At 35.5% G+C, this 20,888-nt stretch overlaps 5 protein-coding genes across 5 annotated transcripts; 4 read left to right on the top strand and 1 right to left on the bottom strand.

Annotated features, from left to right (window-relative positions):
* The first annotated feature begins 2,341 nt into the window (after positions 1-2,341).
* LOC104764104 (auxin-responsive protein IAA16) lies at positions 2,342-4,500 on the top strand. The gene is made up of 5 exons (XM_010487556.3): positions 2,342-2,854; positions 3,379-3,650; positions 3,744-3,879; positions 3,998-4,059; positions 4,168-4,500. Exons 1-5 carry the CDS (start codon positions 2,664-2,666, stop codon positions 4,203-4,205), a joined length of 699 nt encoding a protein of 232 aa, XP_010485858.1. The 5' UTR covers positions 2,342-2,663; the 3' UTR covers positions 4,206-4,500.
* A 4,656-nt stretch (positions 4,501-9,156) lies between these two features.
* Positions 9,157-10,701, top strand: LOC104764103 (hevein-like preproprotein). Its single transcript, XM_019241547.2, has 2 exons — positions 9,157-9,876; positions 10,331-10,701. Exons 1-2 carry the CDS (start codon positions 9,466-9,468, stop codon positions 10,499-10,501), a joined length of 582 nt encoding a protein of 193 aa, XP_019097092.2. The 5' UTR covers positions 9,157-9,465; the 3' UTR covers positions 10,502-10,701.
* Positions 10,702-12,394: 1,693 nt separating this feature from the next.
* Positions 12,395-13,242, top strand: LOC104764102 (pathogenesis-related protein PR-4). Its single transcript, XM_010487554.2, has 2 exons — positions 12,395-12,717; positions 12,885-13,242. Exons 1-2 carry the CDS (start codon positions 12,454-12,456, stop codon positions 13,047-13,049), a joined length of 429 nt encoding a protein of 142 aa, XP_010485856.1. The 5' UTR covers positions 12,395-12,453; the 3' UTR covers positions 13,050-13,242.
* LOC104764101 (pathogenesis-related protein PR-4) lies at positions 12,980-16,289 on the top strand. The gene is made up of 3 exons (XM_010487553.3): positions 12,980-13,987; positions 14,062-15,793; positions 15,912-16,289. Exons 2-3 carry the CDS (start codon positions 15,533-15,535, stop codon positions 16,074-16,076), a joined length of 426 nt encoding a protein of 141 aa, XP_010485855.1. The 5' UTR covers positions 12,980-13,987; positions 14,062-15,532; the 3' UTR covers positions 16,077-16,289.
* A 60-nt stretch (positions 16,290-16,349) lies between these two features.
* LOC104764100 (uncharacterized) lies at positions 16,350-20,826 on the bottom strand. The gene is given in 16 exon segments (XM_010487552.2): positions 16,350-16,551; positions 16,637-16,716; positions 16,802-16,972; positions 17,061-17,162; positions 17,250-17,315; positions 17,397-17,537; positions 17,638-17,763; positions 17,863-17,949; positions 18,047-18,186; positions 18,285-18,416; positions 18,512-18,682; positions 18,774-18,836; positions 19,109-19,202; positions 19,205-19,265; positions 19,814-19,883; positions 19,976-20,826. Coding segments are annotated over 16 exon segments (2,061 nt in total). The 5' UTR covers positions 20,472-20,826; the 3' UTR covers positions 16,350-16,490.
* Between the last annotated feature and the right edge of the window lie 62 nt (positions 20,827-20,888).

The following is a 20,888-nucleotide window of genomic DNA, read 5'->3' as shown; positions in this document are numbered from 1 at the left end:
CATCTGATGTCAAAGATCAAACGGCGATTTATTAAGTTTTGAAAAAGTAACTTTTGATGTATCTGACAGATATGAATGTTTGTAATTAATACTCTTTCAGTTCTATTGGAAAAATAAATGTAAGAAAAATTGGAAGAGGTGTGGGTAGTTGCAAGGACACGGTAAGGTTGGGGAAGACGTTGACATCGTTAAGACGATCAGAGACACATTTGACTCTTATCCATATTCATGCATTAAATTTAATACTTTGTCGAAGGGTTGCATTGCACACGAGTGAACCTGTGATGTTATTGGCCAGTGAAATACAAGACATGGATTTTTTCACTGGACCCAGCCCACACGAGGAGGGTGCATGTATACATCTCTCTATCGCTGGTTATATAGGGGTTGGTGTTTTCAGGCCCAGGTGGACCCATTTATCTCCTCGTCCTCACGTTTACATGTGACTTTTTTATACGAGAAGGGGTATGTATTATAAACAGTAACGATTTTCGCGATGTTCATCAGTGTAATAAAAACACCGTAATTACTAATTAGCAATTTAAATTATAAAATAATTGGCATGTAGATTAAGATGAAGTCGTTGTCAATTTGGCCTTCATTATTTTTAGATCAGATTCTTCCATCGTAATGATGCATGGACATGATGATGATGTTTATCAATAAATGATGTTGACGATCATTATGCTATGTTATTCTATTTTGTTATGTTTTAATAAATTTCCAAGGAGCAATTTATCTATTGACGCTAATATTATTATGCTCCTTCTCGAAAATGCTAGTAACCTTATTAATATGGTTGACGACATGGGCATGACATGTCCCGCCATACCCACATGGTTGACCATTTAAGAGAGAAAAAAATTGTATAATATCATTAAAACTCGAAGTCTTTGCCTTCTATATGATTTTAAGGCTTTTTCTCATTTACGTAATCGCGTTTGATGGAATAGAGGACTTTTTTCTTTCTTACACCCTGATTGACATGTTGACATAATGAAACAGAAACTGACATTTCATATTATAGATTTAATTATATCTATATATTTTCAATATGTAAAAACTTGTGTGCTCGAAATATTGTATATATAGATACCCCTCAATCCTCATATCATACCGCACTAACAGATCATTATCGAATAATGATCATGATTGCGCGTGACAAAATGATGAGAAAGTAATTAGACTGTTTAATAGCTAATCTTCAAAACTACGAAAGTATATAGATTATAGCGATTATTTTACAGTGGTTATGAGGAACTGATGTCTTTATTTCTCTCAGCCAATAAGATTCCTTTAGTTCAATATGATTTTCATTCAAAAAATTACCACGTCAACTGCACTTAACCACTGTTGAATAGTTTCATGTTTTGGCCTTTCCCACCGAAGATTTTAATCCAATAGACATAATACTAATTAAGAATTAGTTAGCATTAAACACTTCCTTTCTTTTTTTTTAAAGACAAGAAAATTGCATTAGGTTAAAGTTATTCCCAACGTTATACTATATCCAGCCTAATCATATCGGAAGGAATGTTTCCTAATCACATTATAATACAGATAACTAATCATGTTTAATTATTCACAATTTATTGAATAACATAACCGCTAATTTTATATTGACTTCAATAATCCATAAACTTAGTAGAGCTGAGACAGATGCACATGGTGGGAAGCAGAGTACGAAAACGCTATGGCAGACCAGGACTTTTAGTTTATCTCAAATTCAAAATTTGATTTATTTTCATTTTTTTTTTGTCGGCTCGGCAATTTACATTAATATAATTATGAGAAATTAAGCAATTTAGAAAGGAAAAAAAAAAAAAAAGAAAGGGGGTGAGCATAGCATAGGCATTGTGAATGGCGGACCCCATAGGAAGAAGGACAACGAATCCATGGAATCAAAACACATGTTTGAAGCTGACAACTTTCGATTTCTTTCCCATCTATGGGTCCTTTATTGTCTTAGCTGTCATTTTTATTCCCTTTTTTATTATAGACCATTTTATCACGTCCACGACTAAATAAATTATATTTTCCGACAAAACACTCTTTTGTTAATATATTGATATTAATAGTTTTCTTCTCTTTTTTCTCCTTGTTATTTTAACAAAAATATATGTTTTGTTGTAAGAATTTATATGTATGTATACCTTTTCTACTAGTAAATTAAAAAAAAAAAAAACTAAACATAATTCGTAATTTAACTTTGTATAATACAGCACAGTTTTATTTTAAAATTTTATTTCTCGGTGGATAAATTGGAAACAGAAAGGAGAAACTGTGCCAAGTTGGCCTTTGCCCACTGGCTTGGTCGCAATTATTCCCAAGGGTAAAAAATGACGCCATTCATGACATCATCTTCTCCCGACAACACTCTTTACGGTCCAACCAATCCCAGCATCCACCTGGCAGTATCACGTCCGTTCAAATAAACCACGCTCTCAATGATGAGTTTTGATATATAATTTTATTTTTATACCCACACACGATCCAATATATAGCCCTTTGTTTCTAGTTTCTCTATACACATCTCACATCCTCTCTCTTTCTCTCTTCTAACTTTTTTTATATATCAAAAGAACCCTAGAAGCCGAAGAATCTCTTACTCGTTGTCGGATTACCAGATTTGTTACTCGTTTGATAATCATTATCAAAGAAATATGATTAACTTTGAGGCGACGGAGCTGAGGTTAGGACTGCCGGGTGGTAGTCACGGAGGAGAAATGTCCGTAAAAAATAATGGGAAAAGAGGATTTTCTGAGACCGTTGATCTCAAACTGAATCTTTCATCGACTGTTTCCGAAGCTGATTTAGAGAATATGAAGGAGAAGGTCGTAAAACCACCAGCAAAGTAAGAAACTTTTATTCCAATCTCAACTGATATTTTTGCTTCTAGATTCGGAAAAATTAGATTATGCATACTAGAACGGTCATAATTTAGAGATGGATGCGCTCTAAGCCTTAAACATGATTAACTAGCTAGGTTAGGGAACCCCGGAATATCTATGCAAGTGATTCTCGTAAGATCTTTGATTTTTCATTGCTTTATTTTGGTTTTGCTCCATGTTCTGAATAGTTTTACAAATAGTATTTGTTGTGATTAACAAAATATCCTTGCATACAAGTTAGGTTGAGTGTTCTGTTTGATTTTTTTTCTTTGTTTTGGTTTGGTCGGGAAGAATTAAGAAAAATACAAAACATATGGAATCTTACTTTATCTACCAAAAAGCTTAAATAGTTTTTTGAACAGCTACAGCCACCTAACATCCGACACGTGTGAAACAACTAGTAGATCATTTACAAACATTTTCACAAAGGAAATTAACAAATATTATTGAGAAATAATAATAATAACAAATTAATACGGAATTTCAGGACACAAGTTGTGGGATGGCCACCGGTACGATCTTTCCGCAAGAACGTCATGTCCGGCCAAAAACCGATCACCGGAGATGCCGTTGAAGGAAACGATAAGACTCCCGGCAGCAGTGGAGCCACTTCATCCGCCTCCGCATGTGCCGCTGCGGCTTACGTGAAGGTTAGCATGGACGGCGCACCGTACCTAAGAAAAATCGACCTGAAACTCTACAAAACTTACCAAGATCTATCCAACGCCTTGAGCAAAATGTTCAGCTCTTTTACCATAGGTAAAAAAAAAGAAGTCAATATATAACTTATACATCTACTAATTCTTTTTATTATATATTTGTCAATTAAATTTTATTTTAAAAAATATTCAGGCAACTATGGACCACAAGGAATGAAAGATTTTCTGAACGAGAGTAAATTGATCGATCTTCTAAACGGATCAGATTATGTTCCAACTTATGAAGATAAAGATGGTGACTGGATGCTCGTAGGAGACGTACCATGGGAGTGAGTATTCAATTTTTTTATATATCTTCCAATTACATTAATTTTATATCTTTAATTATACGTGAATTATATATATAGTGCAAATATTTATTTACGGTTCGTTTGGATTCTATTTTAGGATGTTTGTTGATTCATGCAAACGTATACGAATAATGAAGGGATCAGAAGCAATCGGACTTGGTTAGTATTTTTTAAAAATCTAAAATTGATTTGTGCATACTATAAGTTTTTAAGGATTTAGTTTGTAATTATTTGCTCATACAAATTTTCTATCTATATAAATTGCAGCTCCAAGGGCATTAGAAAAGTGCAAGAACAGAAGCTGAGAGTTCTTGACGACATTTCTTGTTCTTACCCAAAAAAGGAAAGAAAGACCGGTTCGATCGGTTGGATATCTCAAACCGAGAAAAGCCAAACCGGCTCGAAACTACTGTTCCGAGCAGGGAGTTTGCGTATGATATTAATAAGTTATAATAATATTAATATTGTGATGTATTACATTTTTAATTTTTTTTTTAAAACCGTTTTTGTTATATGTATTATATATATGCATATATATAAACATGTATATTTTATTAGGTTGCATCTATTTTCGTTTAAAACAATTTTTGTTTTTACGCATTTATCGTGTTGTCTATATGGTCAGTGTCCGTAAGGCATCTTAATGTGTTACTTTGACGTGTCAAAATTACTATTCACGTTTATAGTTCTCATAATTACTTGTTATGTTATGCATTGTAAACTCATTAATTTTTTCATTTACAACCATCTTAAAATTATACTATTGTTAATTTTTGATATTAGTAAATAGTAACATTTCAATAAGTGGACTAAAATGCCATGAAAAGGTTAAGTAGTCGTAAGAACCAACAACAAATTGAAGTTGAATAGTATTTTCGTATCAATAGAACTTGATCAAGACCAACAATGAACATTAGACAGATACACACAAAGAACCCAAAATTCAATTTACTTGTTTTACAAAATTAGTTACAATTAACGTTTTTTGGTTGAAACATATATGAGAAACTACAATATAGATCAAGGTGATGTGGGTGGTGGAAAGGGCAAGAGCATGTGGATAGTGTAGACTGTAGAGTTGTTGGGGGACAATACTTTAATGTATTCTAAATAAATTAATAATGTCTTCTTTAATATGTATGCTCCATTATTGATGCTTTACGCTGTCATCGACATCCATCGCCTCAACAAAACAAACAATGGAACGATGATAGTGCTTTATTAATTACATCTTTATTTAACTATTTTTTTTGATAAAATTTGATCAACTCACCAATTGGTTGTAAAAGATGTTAAAAAAATGGCTGCTTACGAACAAATACGCTGGTACGAATTAACAAAAGAAAGTGAAAGATTCAAGAAGTGTTCTAAGATGAAGATCCACTTAGTCAAATAGACGAAATCAAGTTTCACAATAAAAGTAATTGTGAGTTGTTGATTTTAGCGAGGAAAATGCTGGCGAAGTTTCGGCAAACAAAATATCATATCACAAAGGAATAAATTTTGAGAGCTCATATGGTGTGAATCAAGCACCGTCACATCGCCTTGATTCGAAAGATAAAGTAGGCTATGTCAAATTATGAATAACATAGATATAGAAAAACAGAGTTGAATTATATTATAGGTCATATGTGAAGAAAGTAAAAAGATTTGAAAGATTGTTTTATTATTATTTCAATCCTTAATTTCTTGTTACAAAGGTCAAGCTCTTTTATAGTGTTACACAAGGTTTAACCTAGTGTCTAGAATTTTCTCTAGTCTTGTCCAGCTGTAGTGATTGGGATGTTTGTCACTTGGCATCTTCATCGCATGATTCAAGGAGCTCAAACCTGTTTTGCATGATCAACTCCGTACCTGCAGCATTCTGTTTGTCTCTTGTTGCAGGTTGTGTAAGAGACTCAGTTTTGTCACTTGTTGCAGGTTGTGTAAGAACTTTGTCTCTTGCTGCAGGTTTCCGTTGGTGCGAAGTGGACTTGGATGCTGGTGGGCTTGAGCTGGGCTTCAATCTCTTAGAGCCTGTTTGCAGAACGTCGTCGTTTGAGGCTCTATTGTTAATACTCCCCTGCAAACTTGGAGTAGGTGGAACAACGACACCAAGTTTTTTTCGGAGAGCTTGTTGCGGAAGCGATTTGGTGAAAATATCAGCGAGTTGGTACGCTGCAGGTATGTGATTGACAATGAGATTTCCAAAAGCCACCTGCTCTCTAACATAATGGTAGTGAGTGGCAACGTGTTTGGTGCGAGCATGAAAACTTGGATTGGCAGTCAAGTATACGGCAGAGAGATTATCACAAAACAACTTTGGTGTCTCAAACTGAGGAACGCCGAGGCTCTTAAGAAGATTCACAAGCCAAGTGATCTCAGATGTGGCTTCAGACATGGCTCTATACTCTGCCTCTGTCGAGCTTTTGGAGACTGTAGGCTGTTTTCTTGAGGACCAGGAGATGAGAGTATTCCCGAGAAAAGTGCAGAAACCACCAGTGGAACGACTGCTTGTTTGATAGCCATTGTAATCATTGTCGCTGTAGACTCGCAACTTGCAAGTTGTCTTGTTGCTGAGGGATATGCCCATTGTGGTGGTGCCTTTAATGTATCAGAGTATGCGTTTGAGGAGTTGGAAATCAGAGACAGTAGAAGCATGCATTTTTTGACACACATAGTTAACAGAGAACTGCACATCCGGTCGTGTGAGAGTCAAGTATTGAAGCTTCCCAGCAAGGCTTCTGAAGTACTTTGGATTGTCAAAAAGTTTATGATGATTAGGAGCTTTGCTTAATTGTTGTGGTAGAGGAGTGGCAACGGGAGAGCAGTTTGCCATTGCAGCTGTAATGAGAAGATCCTCAGCATACTTTTGTTGAGAAAGGAACAAACTTCCAGGATGAAAATGAGCCTGAATGCCAAGGAAGTAGTGCAGTTGACCCAAATCCTTCATCCAAAACTGTTTGTTGAGCTCTTCAAGGAGGCTGTTGAGAAGAGCAGAGGGGTTCCCTGTAATCACCATATCATCAACATAGAGAAGCAAAAAAATAACATCATTATTCTTAGCACATATGAAGAGGGAAGGATCTGGAATGCTGCAGAAGAAACCAAATTCAAGCAAGAAATTGCTGAATTTGTCAAACCAAGCTCTTAGAGCCTGTTTCAGTCCATAGAGTGATTTGTGTAGTAAGCAGACATGATCAGGATGATCTTTGTCTATGAAACCGGCAGGTTGTTTCATATAAACGGTTTCTGTGAGGTCTCCATGAAGAAATGCATTTCGAACATCCATTTGTTTGAGTTCTCAATTTAAAAGTGTGGCAACATGGAGAACTGCTCGAACTGTAGGAGTACGAACCACTGGACTGTATGTCTCAAGATAATCGATACCCTCTTCTTGGTTAAAACCTTGAGCTACTAATCAAGCTTTAAACTTATCTAAGCTTCCATTTGCATGAAGTTTTACTCTGAATACCCATTTGGAGCCTAACACATGCATATCTGGTGTAGGAGGAACAAGGGACCATGTACCGGTTGCTTTACAGTTTCCCATCTCTTCACCCATAGCATTTGTCCATCTTTCATCTTGTAGAGCTTCAATTACTGTTGTAGGCAGTGGATAAGATACTTTGTGGGAGAGAAGAGCATACCGTTGGTTTGGTTTACTGATACCTGCTTTTAATCGTGTGACCATGGGATGAGTGGATTCAGTTGTTTGCTCATTTGAAACTGCGGAGTCTGTTGTGAATGGCTGAGTCGGTGATGAGATAATGCTGTTGCCTATAGGAACAAGGTCTAAGCTTGTCGTACACCCAGTACATTCCCCATCACCAATGGCCATAGCAACAGGATGAGAAACAGGGGAAACAATTTCAGGAGCTGAAAGCGATGTTGCAGGAATCTCAGTAGCAGGAAGCAATGCAGGAGTCTCGATATCAGTAGTGAGTGCAGGAGGCTCGATATCTCTTAGAGCTGTTATAGCAGTTTCAGACTCTACTTGATCAGGAGTCTCGATAAGAGAACATTTGAGCTAAGCAATATACAACGGTGTGGGAACAAACTGTTGTGAAGAAGCATAAGTATCAGCAAAAGGGAATGATCCTTCATCAAATATCACATGTCTGCTCAAGTAGACACGGCCCGTGGGAGGATAAAAACAGCGGTAACCTTTGTACTTTTCTGTGTAACCGAGAAAAATGCATTTGAGAGACCGAGGATCAAATTTGTTGTGAGCATAAGAGCGAAGAGTAGGATAACAGGGGCTTTACCGTTCTCTAGAATGTTCTCTAGTCTTGTCCAGCTGCAGGTTTCCGTTGGTGCGAAGTGGGCTTGGATGCTGGTGGACTTGAGCTGGGCTTCAATCTCTTAGAGCCTTTTTGGAGAACATCGTCGTTTGAGGCTCTATTGTTAATAATATGTAATTGAAATAAATCTTTCATATATGGGCAGAATCATAGTTAGAATTTTAAATCATTGCGAGAAAAGGGGGATCGGCAAAGATGTGGGCTATATATGATATGGCCTACGTACGTACGTAACGTACACACTCATCCACAGTTCCACTCGTCTTCTCTCTTATTCGCTGGTTTATCCTTGCAAGTTGTAAGTTGTAACCAATTCGAAACGGACTTGATATGGGCTCAGTTTCGTTTAACCAGCCCGTATGGCCCATTAAGCCCACAAACAAACAACTCGAGTTGACTTGACTGAATTCAACATTCAGAGGCCTCTCTAGGTGTCAAAGTGGAAAATTTATCTGTTGTATTGTCACCAAAACAATTATTACGAGGAGTTGTATGGAACCATTGTTTCTTTACGCACCACCACCATAGAAGCCATTTTACGCTGCTCAGCGAATTAAAAATACTTAAAATAATCCAAAATTGACAAAATCAATGGATCGATCATGTAGACTTTGATTAGTCAAATGAACGAATCAATACAATAGTTATTGTCAATGAGAGCGACTCTTATCTACCAAAGGTCCAAGGCTGCTATTTTCTTCTACGAACAAAACCATTCACAATTAGCCGCCTGTTTCATTAGTCATCATCTGTATCTAGATGTACGAGTATACACACAATGCTTCCTTGTATTACACCGTCCGATTATATGACATTGACCAGTTAAGCTCCCGTTTAAAGAATATCGACGGTTCTAGACACTCATATCCATCACGCCATCTTAATTACTCGTATAAGAGTTTATGCCATGGATTTTTTTTCCAAATTATATCACTTTTTAGTTTAATTGTCTTTTCCAATGATTAAAAAGTTTACGAATTTCCAAATTACTTTAATTTCAGAGGAAATTAAAACCACTTACAATTTTAAAAATTTAACAACATAAGTAATATATACAGTTTCCAACAAATTAAAAAATAAATATCCAGGTAGTATTATATATTTAACGTTCATGCGTATAGCATATGGTTATGGTTAAACACGTTATCTCTAACGTATGTAATTAAATCAATTGGGTAAAACTAAAATCACAAGAAAAACATTACTATTATATATAATATATTCATATGTATATATATAGACACATGCATTAGACCACCAAGAATACAAAAACCTACCGATCATGAATATCAGACTTTGCATAACCATCATACTTTTATCATACACCGCGGCCACGGTGGCGGGACAACAATGCGGCCGTCAAGCTGGTGGTCGTACTTGTCCCGGTAACATCTGCTGCAGCCAGTACGGGTATTGCGGCACCACGCCAGAGTATTGTTCTCCGGCCAATAACTGCCAGAGCAATTGTGGGGGTAGCGGACCTAGCGGTGCAGGTGAGAGCGCCAAGAACGTACGCGCCAGTTACCATATTTACAATCCGGCGCAGAACAATTGGGATCTGAGAGCCGTGAGTGCTTACTGCTCCACGTGGGATGCTGATAAGCCGTACGCGTGGCGGAGCAAGTATGGCTGGACTGCCTTCTACGGACCGGCTGGACCTCGTGGTCAAGCTTCTTGCGGCAAATGCTTAAGGGTATGTTAAATTATCTTTTTTTTTTAAATTGATCTTTATATAGAACATGATCCAACTAAATCTGCTTTTAATCCAAACTAACTGAAAATAGGCACCTCAAATATTATTTCCAAATCCTTTTTATACCTAAAATAAGTATGATTTTGACAGATTATTTTAATATTAGGATCAAAGTTAACAGATCAATTAGTAATTTTTTTATATTTTAATATTAGGATCAAAGTTAACAGATCAATTAGTATTTTTTTTTTAATTTACTTTCATATCTTGTTATTAGCATGTTTTTTTTTACATGCAAATTCAGCAAAATCCAGTAAGAACCTGATTAATTATTATATACATTTTTAAAAGATATTATAATGTACTTCAACTTTAAAATCGTACTTTAGCTTGTTATATATATATATGACCGATAAATATAGTGATTAACAGCGGTGTGTATAAATGAATACAGGTGAGAAACACAAGAACAAATGCTGCAGTAACGGTGAGAATAGTGGACCAATGTAGCAATGGAGGATTGGATTTGGATGTCGCAATGTTTAATCAAATAGACACCGATCGTAATGGCTATCAGCAAGGCCATCTCATTGTTGACTACCAGTTTGTTAATTGTGGGGATTAATGAACTCATTGGGCAGCCTGATTCTAAAAGCGATCTGTGTGTTTCGGCCACTGATCGCGTTCGATATTATGTAATGATTTCGAGGTGTTATATCGGTCTACACATACAATAAAGACTTCTGTGTCTAGGATATATGTTTCGCATAAATAATTAAGGAACTTCCCGATATTATTATATGAAAGATCGATACTTCTTCGGCAGTGCATGTTATTACCAGGATATTAATTGAATAAAAAAACTATAGATAAAGGAATACTAATGGATAAGGTGACCTATATATCGAATTTTCTAGGATCAAAATGACGCGAGATCAGATATGTATTGTCAACGGTGGTCTTGGCAAAGACGTGCACGTTTTCACTGGAAAATGGCAAGTTGGTAAACTTTGTCTCGTCTTTCCTCAGTCTTTAGGTAGTTTTGTTGATATTTTTTTTGTTGTTGTCGAAAGGTATTTTTATCGATTATAGATAACAGAAATACTTGTAATAAAACTAATAACAAAAAGAAATGTTTATAATTTAAAAAGGTTGACAAATTTTTTTTTTTTTAAAAAAACAGTTGAAAATTCACATTTCTTCACTAGTATTCAAGTTTGTATTAATTTATTTAATTAATATAGAAATGGTGAATGTTAAATTTGCGTCAAACTAACCTGAATTTTAGTAGATTGGCATCATTTAGGCATTCAAAATATTGAACAGCACCTCGCCATCAGCTTAGTCAAATCTATGATATTGGTCACTCCTTTGCTCAACCATTGGATAGGGAAACAAGGGGCAAAGTCATTTCCAATAACCGAGTAAACCGACTAATCACCGTGGGCTGGAATTTAGGAGTGTCAATCGGGTTGGTCCGGCCGGCCCGAAATCCGTAAAGCTCGCATATGTTTTGAGCCCGGTCCGAAATATTTTCGAGCCTATATTTCAAAGCCCGAGCCTGACCCTAACAGGGCTACAAGGCTTTTCGGGCTTATCTTACCGATCAAAAATTCAAACTTATAAGCCTTAAAAAGTAGTGTTTGAATGTGTACTATAAAATAAATCAATCAAAAATTTAATAACTCATCTATATTCAATACAACCAACTCAATTTAATAGAAAAAGTTGAAAACTAAATAAAATTTCGATACTTTAACCAAATAAACCAATATATAATTCATATAAAACATCATAGATAAAAAATTTTAAAGTATTAAGTATGACAATTAAGTAAATATGAAAACTAGGATTAGAGTTTACAACTTTATTTACAATAAATTATTAATCAAATATTGTAATCAAACAAAAATATTAACAAAAACGTACAAATATATTTGTTAAAGGATTTTTTGGGCTGGCCCGAACCCAGTCGGAGTAAGCCCAAAAAACCCTATTGTCCAAACGGACTGAACCCGAAACACCTGATTTTTTCTGGACATATATATTGAAATCCGAGCCTGGTGTTTTTCAGGGCCGGGCCGGGCCAGCCCGTGGGCTAAAACCCTAATTGACATGCCTAGGCTAGATACAACAAATCTATTAAACGAACGCAAGTCGATATTTCCTTCTTTTTTAAAAAAGAAAAATTTAATTTTAATTTCCTATATGATAGCGAGGAGAGAAAGCCTATTATTGTAGACGGCCATATAGCCAATCAATGTCTAAGAAGAAGGCCACTTAAGCTACAATGTTGCAGATTTAGATTTTTATTTTCATTTTTATTTTCTTACTACGTCAATTTTTTCATTTTCCATAACCCAAAACACACGACTATAAACGTCTACAAAGAATAGTAAGAAGTAAGAACATTGAATATTCAACTCAAAGCCAAACACAACGGTCAAAACTTTTTGTTAGGCTAAACTAGTCAAATCATAGTATATGTTTTCTATAAATAGAGTTTCATTAATTCTTTATTCTATTTCTATCTATCATAGATTAATTAAAGAAACACTAAAATAACGGAGAAAAAGAATGTCAAGAAATATTAGCATATGTGTGTTTGTGTTGCTATGTGCCTTTGCGGCCAAAGCAGCCGCTCAATCCGCTCCTAGCGTAAGAGCAACTTACCATTTCTACAATCCTGCACAAAACAACTGGGATCTTTACCGAGTAAGTGCGTATTGCTCAACGTGGGATGGGAACCAACCGCTTGAGTGGCGTCAGAGGTACGGCTGGACTGCTTTCTGTGGTCCAGTTGGACCGACCGGTGGTGACTCTTGCGGTAAATGCTTAAGAGTAAGTCACTAATTTTATCTCTTTCACAAATCACGTTTTGAAGCAAACGTCGTTTTCATGTATAGAAAATAGAAATAGTGGGCATGTGTCACATACATATCCTATTCCGTTTAATGCTTCGCAGCGTCTTAAACGTAATATCATTAATAACCAAAAACAATACACAGGTAACGAATACTGCGACAAGAGCACAAGCAACGGTGAGAATCGTTGATCAGTGTAGTAACGGCGGTTTGGACTTAGACGACGGCGTTTTCAAGCAGCTTGATACTGATGGTCAGGGATACGCTCGTGGGCACTTGATTGTCAGTTACGAGTTTGTCAACTGCTGAAGATCTTCATCAGGTTCATCTATTAATGATATTCTTTTCATATATATAGCGCATATATATCTCCTTATTATATATATATGCTAATAAGACGAAAATAAATGCCACCATGTCTTATCTTTCATAAAAAAATAAAATAAGGTATGTGGAAATTATATTTGTTAAGGAATAAAGTGATAATTGGGTTTTAATATAACGGTTAATCTATGCAAATATTTGCATCCGTAAGTTACATACCGGCGACAGCAAGGAAGTAATCAAATTTGATATCCATTCACTGATCCAAAAATTCCGAATACTTAAAAATTGGGACCCCGTACGATGCGATAACCCCTAAAGACTAAAGAGACATAACATATATACATCTGTCCCCTCTAATAAATGATCAATCTTATTTCCTCTTAAAACTTCCAATTTCCACCACAAAGCTCGCAAAGCCGCCATAGACATCTCCACACAGACTAGTCATCCATTGAATATTCATACCCTAACAAAATTATTCACAATGTGACAAAATATTTTGGTATAGCAATTTAGTAAACAAAAAAAAGAACATGTATCAATGATCCCTTTGCATATTCCTTACACAAATAACTAAATATTTTCAAACCAAGAATATTCAAGCGAGCAAGAAATTAAAAATCCAAAAACCACAAATCTCAAGATAAGGAAAAAAAAAAAGCAAAACCAACATATATACAACAAAACTTTAGCAAGGTAACAAGGTTATGGAGAAGTGAAGAAAATGCTACATTCATATGGAACAAAAAGTTTAGCCCATTGGAGCCTCATGACTTCAATGAGAATTTATATGATGGGGCGGTCACAATCATAAGTAACTCTTTGATGATGTTTGGCGGGCATGATTTGAAGAGTTTGCCTTTAAACGATTGTCATATGCTTGATTTAAATATCATGACCTGGGAAGAGAAAAAAACCATGTAAGTCACCATATGTCTGTCTTCTTTAATAGTTAATTGTTATGTTCTAACTAACTTGTGTAAAACTTTTGCAGTGGTTCACCACCATCTCCAAGATCTTTTCATGCTATTGCTTCTTACAAGGACATAAATATTTATATCTATGGTGGTTGCTCGCAGTAACCTCTTTCAGTGATCTCCATATTCTAGATTTACTGACGGTAAGTTAAGCTAAACTTCTACTGTTGATTCATTTGTCAGCGTTTGATACATACGTACTTGTTGGGTATGGTGGAATTTGTCATCAGTACAACAACAAAGTAAGGACAATTATATATAAAATGTACATACAATTGTTAATATATTTATTGAGAAATTATTTAAATTATTCGTTTACATGATTGTGAAAAAGACTCTTGATAATTAAAAATTTTCAATGCACTTTAAATTTGTAGTATATTGGTGAAGTAGTAATAAACTAATTTTATACTCCCTTCTTGAAACTAATGTTTTGTAATAAAAACAACTTAAATATATACATCTAGTTTTTTTTTTTTAAATTGTACAAACTTTGTTCTTTTTGTCTCAAAATGTATTTATTAATGTTTTTATCGAAATAATAGATGATCATTTATACTTCAGTGATAAAAATAGCTTGCACACTTCATTTTATTTGATATAAGTGTTGAAGATTAATTTATATATTAATTTTTTTTGACGATTATATTAATTTATAAGAAAAGATTCAAGTAAATTTAGATTATGTTAAATGAATTAGTACTAAGAACAACTTATTTTATCATATATAAATTCATAATAAGATTAGGATTCATAATATTATTTCAGAATTAATATGTTATTAAGTTCTTAAATTAATAGGATTTTGTTGTTGAGATAAAAAAAACCTGATAAAAAGGTTTTTTTTGTAAAAGGGGGAAAAACAAAAAAAATATTTTATCTAATTTTTTATTTGGACGTTTAGTACTCTTTTTAGTTGGAAGAAAAATACCTCATCTACGCATAAAACTATTTAATATCTAAATTGTTCCAAATTTTAAACATGCGGCTTAACTGTTCTTAACGTACGTCACGAATCTTTTAACGATGTTAAGATCTAACCACACGTGTTTGTATAAATATATACAATATGTTTCGAATAAGTTGACATGGCTGGTGGTTGTATTTGAATTAATAGCCCTAAGAACCTAGCAATTATTTTGGTATATTTCAATCCAAACATTTTGGAAAGTGTATTTTTCTATCTATACAATATGATATTTTTAACCTGAATCATTCACAAAATTCATATAAACTACTTGAACTTTTCTTAATGGTATCAAAATCCTCATTAACTAATTTATATCCTATCAAAGCCGCCATAGATATCCCCACACAAACTAGTCATCCATTGAATATTCATACCCTAACAAAATTATTCACAATGTGACAAAAAATCTAGTATAGCAATTTATTTATTCTATGAAAACAATTTTCCTATATATTTGTTCGTCCATCTTTGATTATATCACAACACATTTTTAAAGTACAAACACATAAAGATCGCCAATGGCAAGACTTAGCATATGCATGTTTGTTTTCCTATGCGCATTTGCGGCTAAAGCAGCAGCTCAAACCGCTACTAATGTAAGAGCAACTTACCATTACTATTATCCCGAGCAAAATGGTTGGGACCTTTATAAAGTAAGTGCCTATTGCTCAACATGGAAAGGAAACCTCCCAATCGAATGGCGTAGGAAGTACGGTTGGACAGCTTTCTGCGGTCCAGTCGGACCGCGAGGCCGTGATTCTTGTGGAAGATGCTTAAGGGTAAGTCACTCTAATCGCGTTTTACAAACACCAATTACATAAATAGCAAATTTTCACGTGTCATGTATTTAATTAATATCAAATATGCAAAAAAAAAACAAAACATATGCAAACGCAGGTAACGAATACTGCAACGGGAACACAAGCGACGGTGAGAATCGTTGATCAGTGTAGTAACGGCGGTTTGGACTTAGATGACGGCGTTTTCAGGCGGCTTGATACTAACGGTCAGGGATACGCTCGTGGGCACTTAATTGTTAACTACGCGTTTGTCAACTGCTGAAGATCTTCACGTTCATCCAATCACCGTCTCGCATCTTGTTATTTATCATATTTCATATATTTTAAGATAAAAATACTATCACGAGTTCAATTCAATGTTTCACAATAAAGATCATTCATAAATCTACAATTGTGTGCAAGTTACTAAGATATAAACCGGGTAATTTGTATTGTTATACAAATGGTGATGATGATATAAACTATTGTCCAATAATTTATACCTGATCTTTTCACTCCAATCAAATCGCATTAATTTTCGGGTTAGGGTTCACAATAATAAAAAATCCGACCACAAACAAAACTTGGTTCCTAAAAAATATTACAGTACCATTAAGCAAGCAAGTGCACATGAGGGAGAATAAGATAAGAAGCAGATCAAAACTTCATACAGAAACTAAATGGAGCCATCTAGATCTTATGATTTCGCCTTTACCTCATCCTTCCCATGAAACTTCCTTCCTGCATCTACAGCTTCTCTGTAGCAGAAAAGAGAGGTAACAAACATCATTTATCTTGAAACACGATAAGGAAACAAAAACATCATAAGCGTTTCTCACGAACCTGAAAGCATCAACGAGCTCCTTGCTTTCAGGGCTAAGCAATACTCAATCGTAAAAAGCATTGGCTGCCTCCTCAAACCGCTGGGGATTCATGAGAAACTCGGTGAATCATACAGTTTCAATGATTAAAGATCAAATCTTTTTAGTGGAAATAGATGGTTCTTACCTGTAGCAAACGTAGAGCAGCGCCTTCTCTGAAACAAGCTTTAGGCCAATCAGGCTTTAGTTCTCTGCAGGCTTTGGCATCGGATAAGGCATGCTCAGCTTGTCCTAACCGCAACCAGCAGAGGCTTCGGTTTGAGTATAAGGTATGATCCGTTGGGTCAAAATCAATTGCCTATGTTCAAACAAAAATTCAACAAAATCACATATATGCCTAAATTAAGAATCTTGTTCTGATTTTTAGAAGTTTTAGAGTTGAATACTTGTGTGTAAGCGTCAATAGCCATCTGGAAATCTTTTCTGTGAAAGGCGTCTTGTCCTCTTGCTTTTGCTTCTGCAGCTTTCGCCTTTGCTTCTGGGGAGACCTGTGGAAGTTACAAATGATAATCTTCTTTAAGTACTCAAAACAACTCAATGTAAGAGAAATGCATATCAATCAAAGTATGAAGTACCTCAGGAAGATCTCTTTTGATCCCGGTCTCTCCGGATTTCAACTTGTTTGCGTTTTCCTCTTGTTCCTGAATATGTTTTAAGTTGTTTCAGACAAGATGTATCAAAGTAATTGAGATTGAAAACCAGGACAGATGTAATATACATACTTTGTTTGCTTTCATGTGAGCGAGAATTCCATCTACTGTCCAGTCCGAAACAGATTCGAGTTTTGTTGTCAACGGGAAGAGGATCTCAACAACCTTTCTGTTGTCTCTAGCAGCCGCAACTTCAATAGGCTTGTTGCCTTCCTGAGAGTTTACGGTAAAATCAGCAAAGTTAGACAAGAATTGTTTCATATCGGATCAAATGAGCAATTTGCTAATGAACTGATTTCCAAGTTGGTTTTACCTCGTCTTTCTGATTTGGATCAGCCCCAGCTTTAAGTAAACAGTTGATTAGCTCAAGGTTTCCAATATCAGCCGCAATGTGCAATGGAGTTGCACCACCAGCAAAAACGTTAGCTTTGGCACCTGCCTGTAGAAACGAAAAGAACATTATTGTGTTAGCTCGGATTTCAGATGCTTGGTAACTGAACCAACGCAATACAAGAGATTAAGAAGATGTCATTCATACCTTGACCAACAACTCTAAGCATGCTAGAGAACCAGCAGCCACTGCAGATAACAACGGAGTGATATCATCTTCAGTCTCAGCATTAGGCTGCAGAATCACCAAACGAAGAATTTATTTTTTAAGGTTTATTGGAAAGTACGGTTCCAGATGGATCATTAAATAGAGATATACAAAAAAAGTTTACGTTGGCATTGTGTTGTAACAGGACTTCCACAACATCATTTTGGTCGTGGCCAGCAGCCCAGATTAATGGCGTGCCAGATTCACTTTCAGAATCAACAGGAACACCTCTGGAGAGCAATTCCTTTAGCAACTCGATTTCTCCTAATAAATGTATAGAGAAGACATAATAAGTAAAACAGAACACTGCATGACTGGAAAAAGTTGAAATCAAATTAGTAACAGGGAAACTGATAACCAACCAGTCCCAGCCGCATGATGCAATGCTGTGGCTCCTAGTTCACTTGCTATATTAGGGTCAGCTCCGTGCTCTAAAAGATACTTCGCCGTTCCAATCTGTCCTTGTCTTGCAGCATGAACAAGCGCAGTATCCCCTGCAAAAACCATAACAATCTCGCAGATCAAGTTTCAAATTAATGAATTTGGGAATACAAAAGCAAAGTGTAGTAATACAAAGAACACAACAAACCAGCTTCATCTTTTGCATCAGCATTGAGTTTCAGCTCTTCTAAAAGATATCTGCATATATCAGTTTGCCCTTCTCTTGCAGCAAAGTGAAGCGCCCCACGTTTGTTTGCGTCTTTAATACTCTCCACAGTTTTTGTCAAGTCTTTTCCTTCATCAAGCTCCTTAGCAACCTCTGCTTGGAGAAGTCATATCAGTAGACAAAACAAATCACTGCTTATTGAGAAAAAAAACAAAAAAAAAAAAAGCCAAAAAAGAGAACTTACTCTTGAGGAATTCAAGGTTCCCTGTACAAGCTGCATTCAGAAATTGCTGAACTTTCTCCCTCGCTGGAGTAAGAATTCAAAGAAGAAACAAATTAGACATTCAAACTAGCTAGAAAACTTAAGACTCTCCCAGCAAGTGTTCAACTTCAATTCTTATCTACTTTGATTGAAACTAATACAAAACGGAAGAAAAAAAACGAACTTGTCCATCAGATCAATTTAACTAAAGAAAACTAAGAGAACCCATCAAGGAATCTAGAATTGAAACGCGTTCAAAGACAGAGATCGATACATCATTCATTCGAAACATATAGTATAGCAGGAAGAGAGCAGACCTGCAAGAGCAGTAGAAGCATCAGGAGCCATAGCAGATACTAAGCCCTAACTTGTGTGTCCCTGATAAGTTAATGAAACTTGGAAGTGAGTTTTCGGATATCTCTCCAGTTAGTTTGGTTCGTCGATACCGGAGTTTGTGTCTAATTATCAGAAAATCTGAAGAAAGCTCGGAGTCAGAGAGGCTTGAGGCTTCTAGGTTTTAAGAAGAAGATTCGAGAGAGGAGTGTTTTTTTATAATCTTTTGATAGTTTTGAAATTTACACCCTCAGATATTTTTAACTATTACGAAACGCACCCTATAATTTATTTACTTTAAACATACACCCGACTTCTCAAATCATAGATGCAAATTTGCTCATCTTTAGAGGCCCAATGGGTAGCTTCTAAATTTAGAGTTAAGATCAACAAAAAAAAAAAAAAGACAAATTGTTAGACAAATCGACTATCTGAAAAAGTTCATTTTATTTATCCAATTCAAGATCATATTGTAATCGTTTTGTTTTTGTATACAGCTTATGAACAAGAGGTTTTTTTTCTTTCTCATCTTGTGTTCCCTTTACAGAGTATATACAAAGCCATAATCTTCTTCTTCTTTTTTCAAAATTTTCTATTTTGAGGATCCTAATTTATAAAGGATTTGTTTCTCCTATCTCTCAAAAGAAAATATTGAAGCTTACAATCACATATACACTCATCAATAAGACTGCATAACAGAGCATGCTACTGCTTGTGCCCAGTGTCTCAATCTCTGCTTCATTTGTTGAGGATCATCCCCTACCAAGAAATAAAAAACCCGACAAAACATCAAATTAAAACTCATGCTTTTAAGCATTGTAAGAAGGACCTTTTTTTGAATCTTTTATTACCTGGGCATAAGATCTTTAATGAATCTGAATCAGTTTTTTTGGGACTACACGGTATACTGTTCGAAAAGGTTGATGCAGATACGCTGCTGCTACGGCTGCTGCTAGGTGAAGGGAGAGGTGAGAGCTGACGATTCACTGCAAAGTAAAGATCAAGAGCTGGTAATGTATTGCATAGCTTTTGTCCTGCTTCTTCATTGAAACCGAAACCTAGCTCAATCGATCCCTTTAGCTCGTTTAAATCCTCATCCGTTAGTTTCATTTGTACACTAATATCATCTGAAATGCCTTTATGAAGCAGCTTCTTTTCTTGAACCATTATCATCTGACGTCTTCTTCTTTCCCAAGCAACGTCTCTTGGTGTTTCACACATAGAGAGTTGTTTTGATAACCGCTGTTTTGGTTTCTGTGAGGCCACCGGTGTTGTTGTTGTTGTTTTGACCTCTGGAAATGTTGATCTTAAGATTGGCAATGTAAGGCCTTCTCTTCTTCTCACCATTTCTTTTTTTTTGGTTTTCACTTGTTGTGTATATAAAGCAGAATGACCGGAAGTTAATGTGTGATGAAGAGGTGTGGCTTGTAAAATGCAGATTAAGGGTTCTTCTTTCTGGTTTCGTTTACCTCTTTAAGAGATTACCAAAGCTAAGGGCTTTGAATCTTGTAAATATTTTATGTATGTTCTTTGTCTGATGGCCGCGTGCCAACATATTACGCGGCCAACAAAGAGGTTATAATGGGTCGGGTTGATCAGATATGTCTTCTTTATGATCTTCTCTAGTAGAATTTTGCCCAACCCGACCAGATAACACTTTTAGAAGACTCGAGGTGCTTTAATGGAGTATAGCAAAATAATTTCAACCACTGATCTATGCAATGTATAGAGGTCAAAAAAGCTATTTTCCTCCATTGTTTAAAT

Source organism: Camelina sativa, chromosome 19 (genome assembly GCF_030686135.1).
Source record: "Camelina sativa cultivar CO46 ecotype springtype chromosome 19, ASM3068613v1".
Classification (NCBI taxonomy): Eukaryota; Viridiplantae; Streptophyta; class Magnoliopsida; order Brassicales; family Brassicaceae; genus Camelina; species Camelina sativa.
This window is presented reverse-complemented; position numbering and strand designations above follow the sequence as displayed.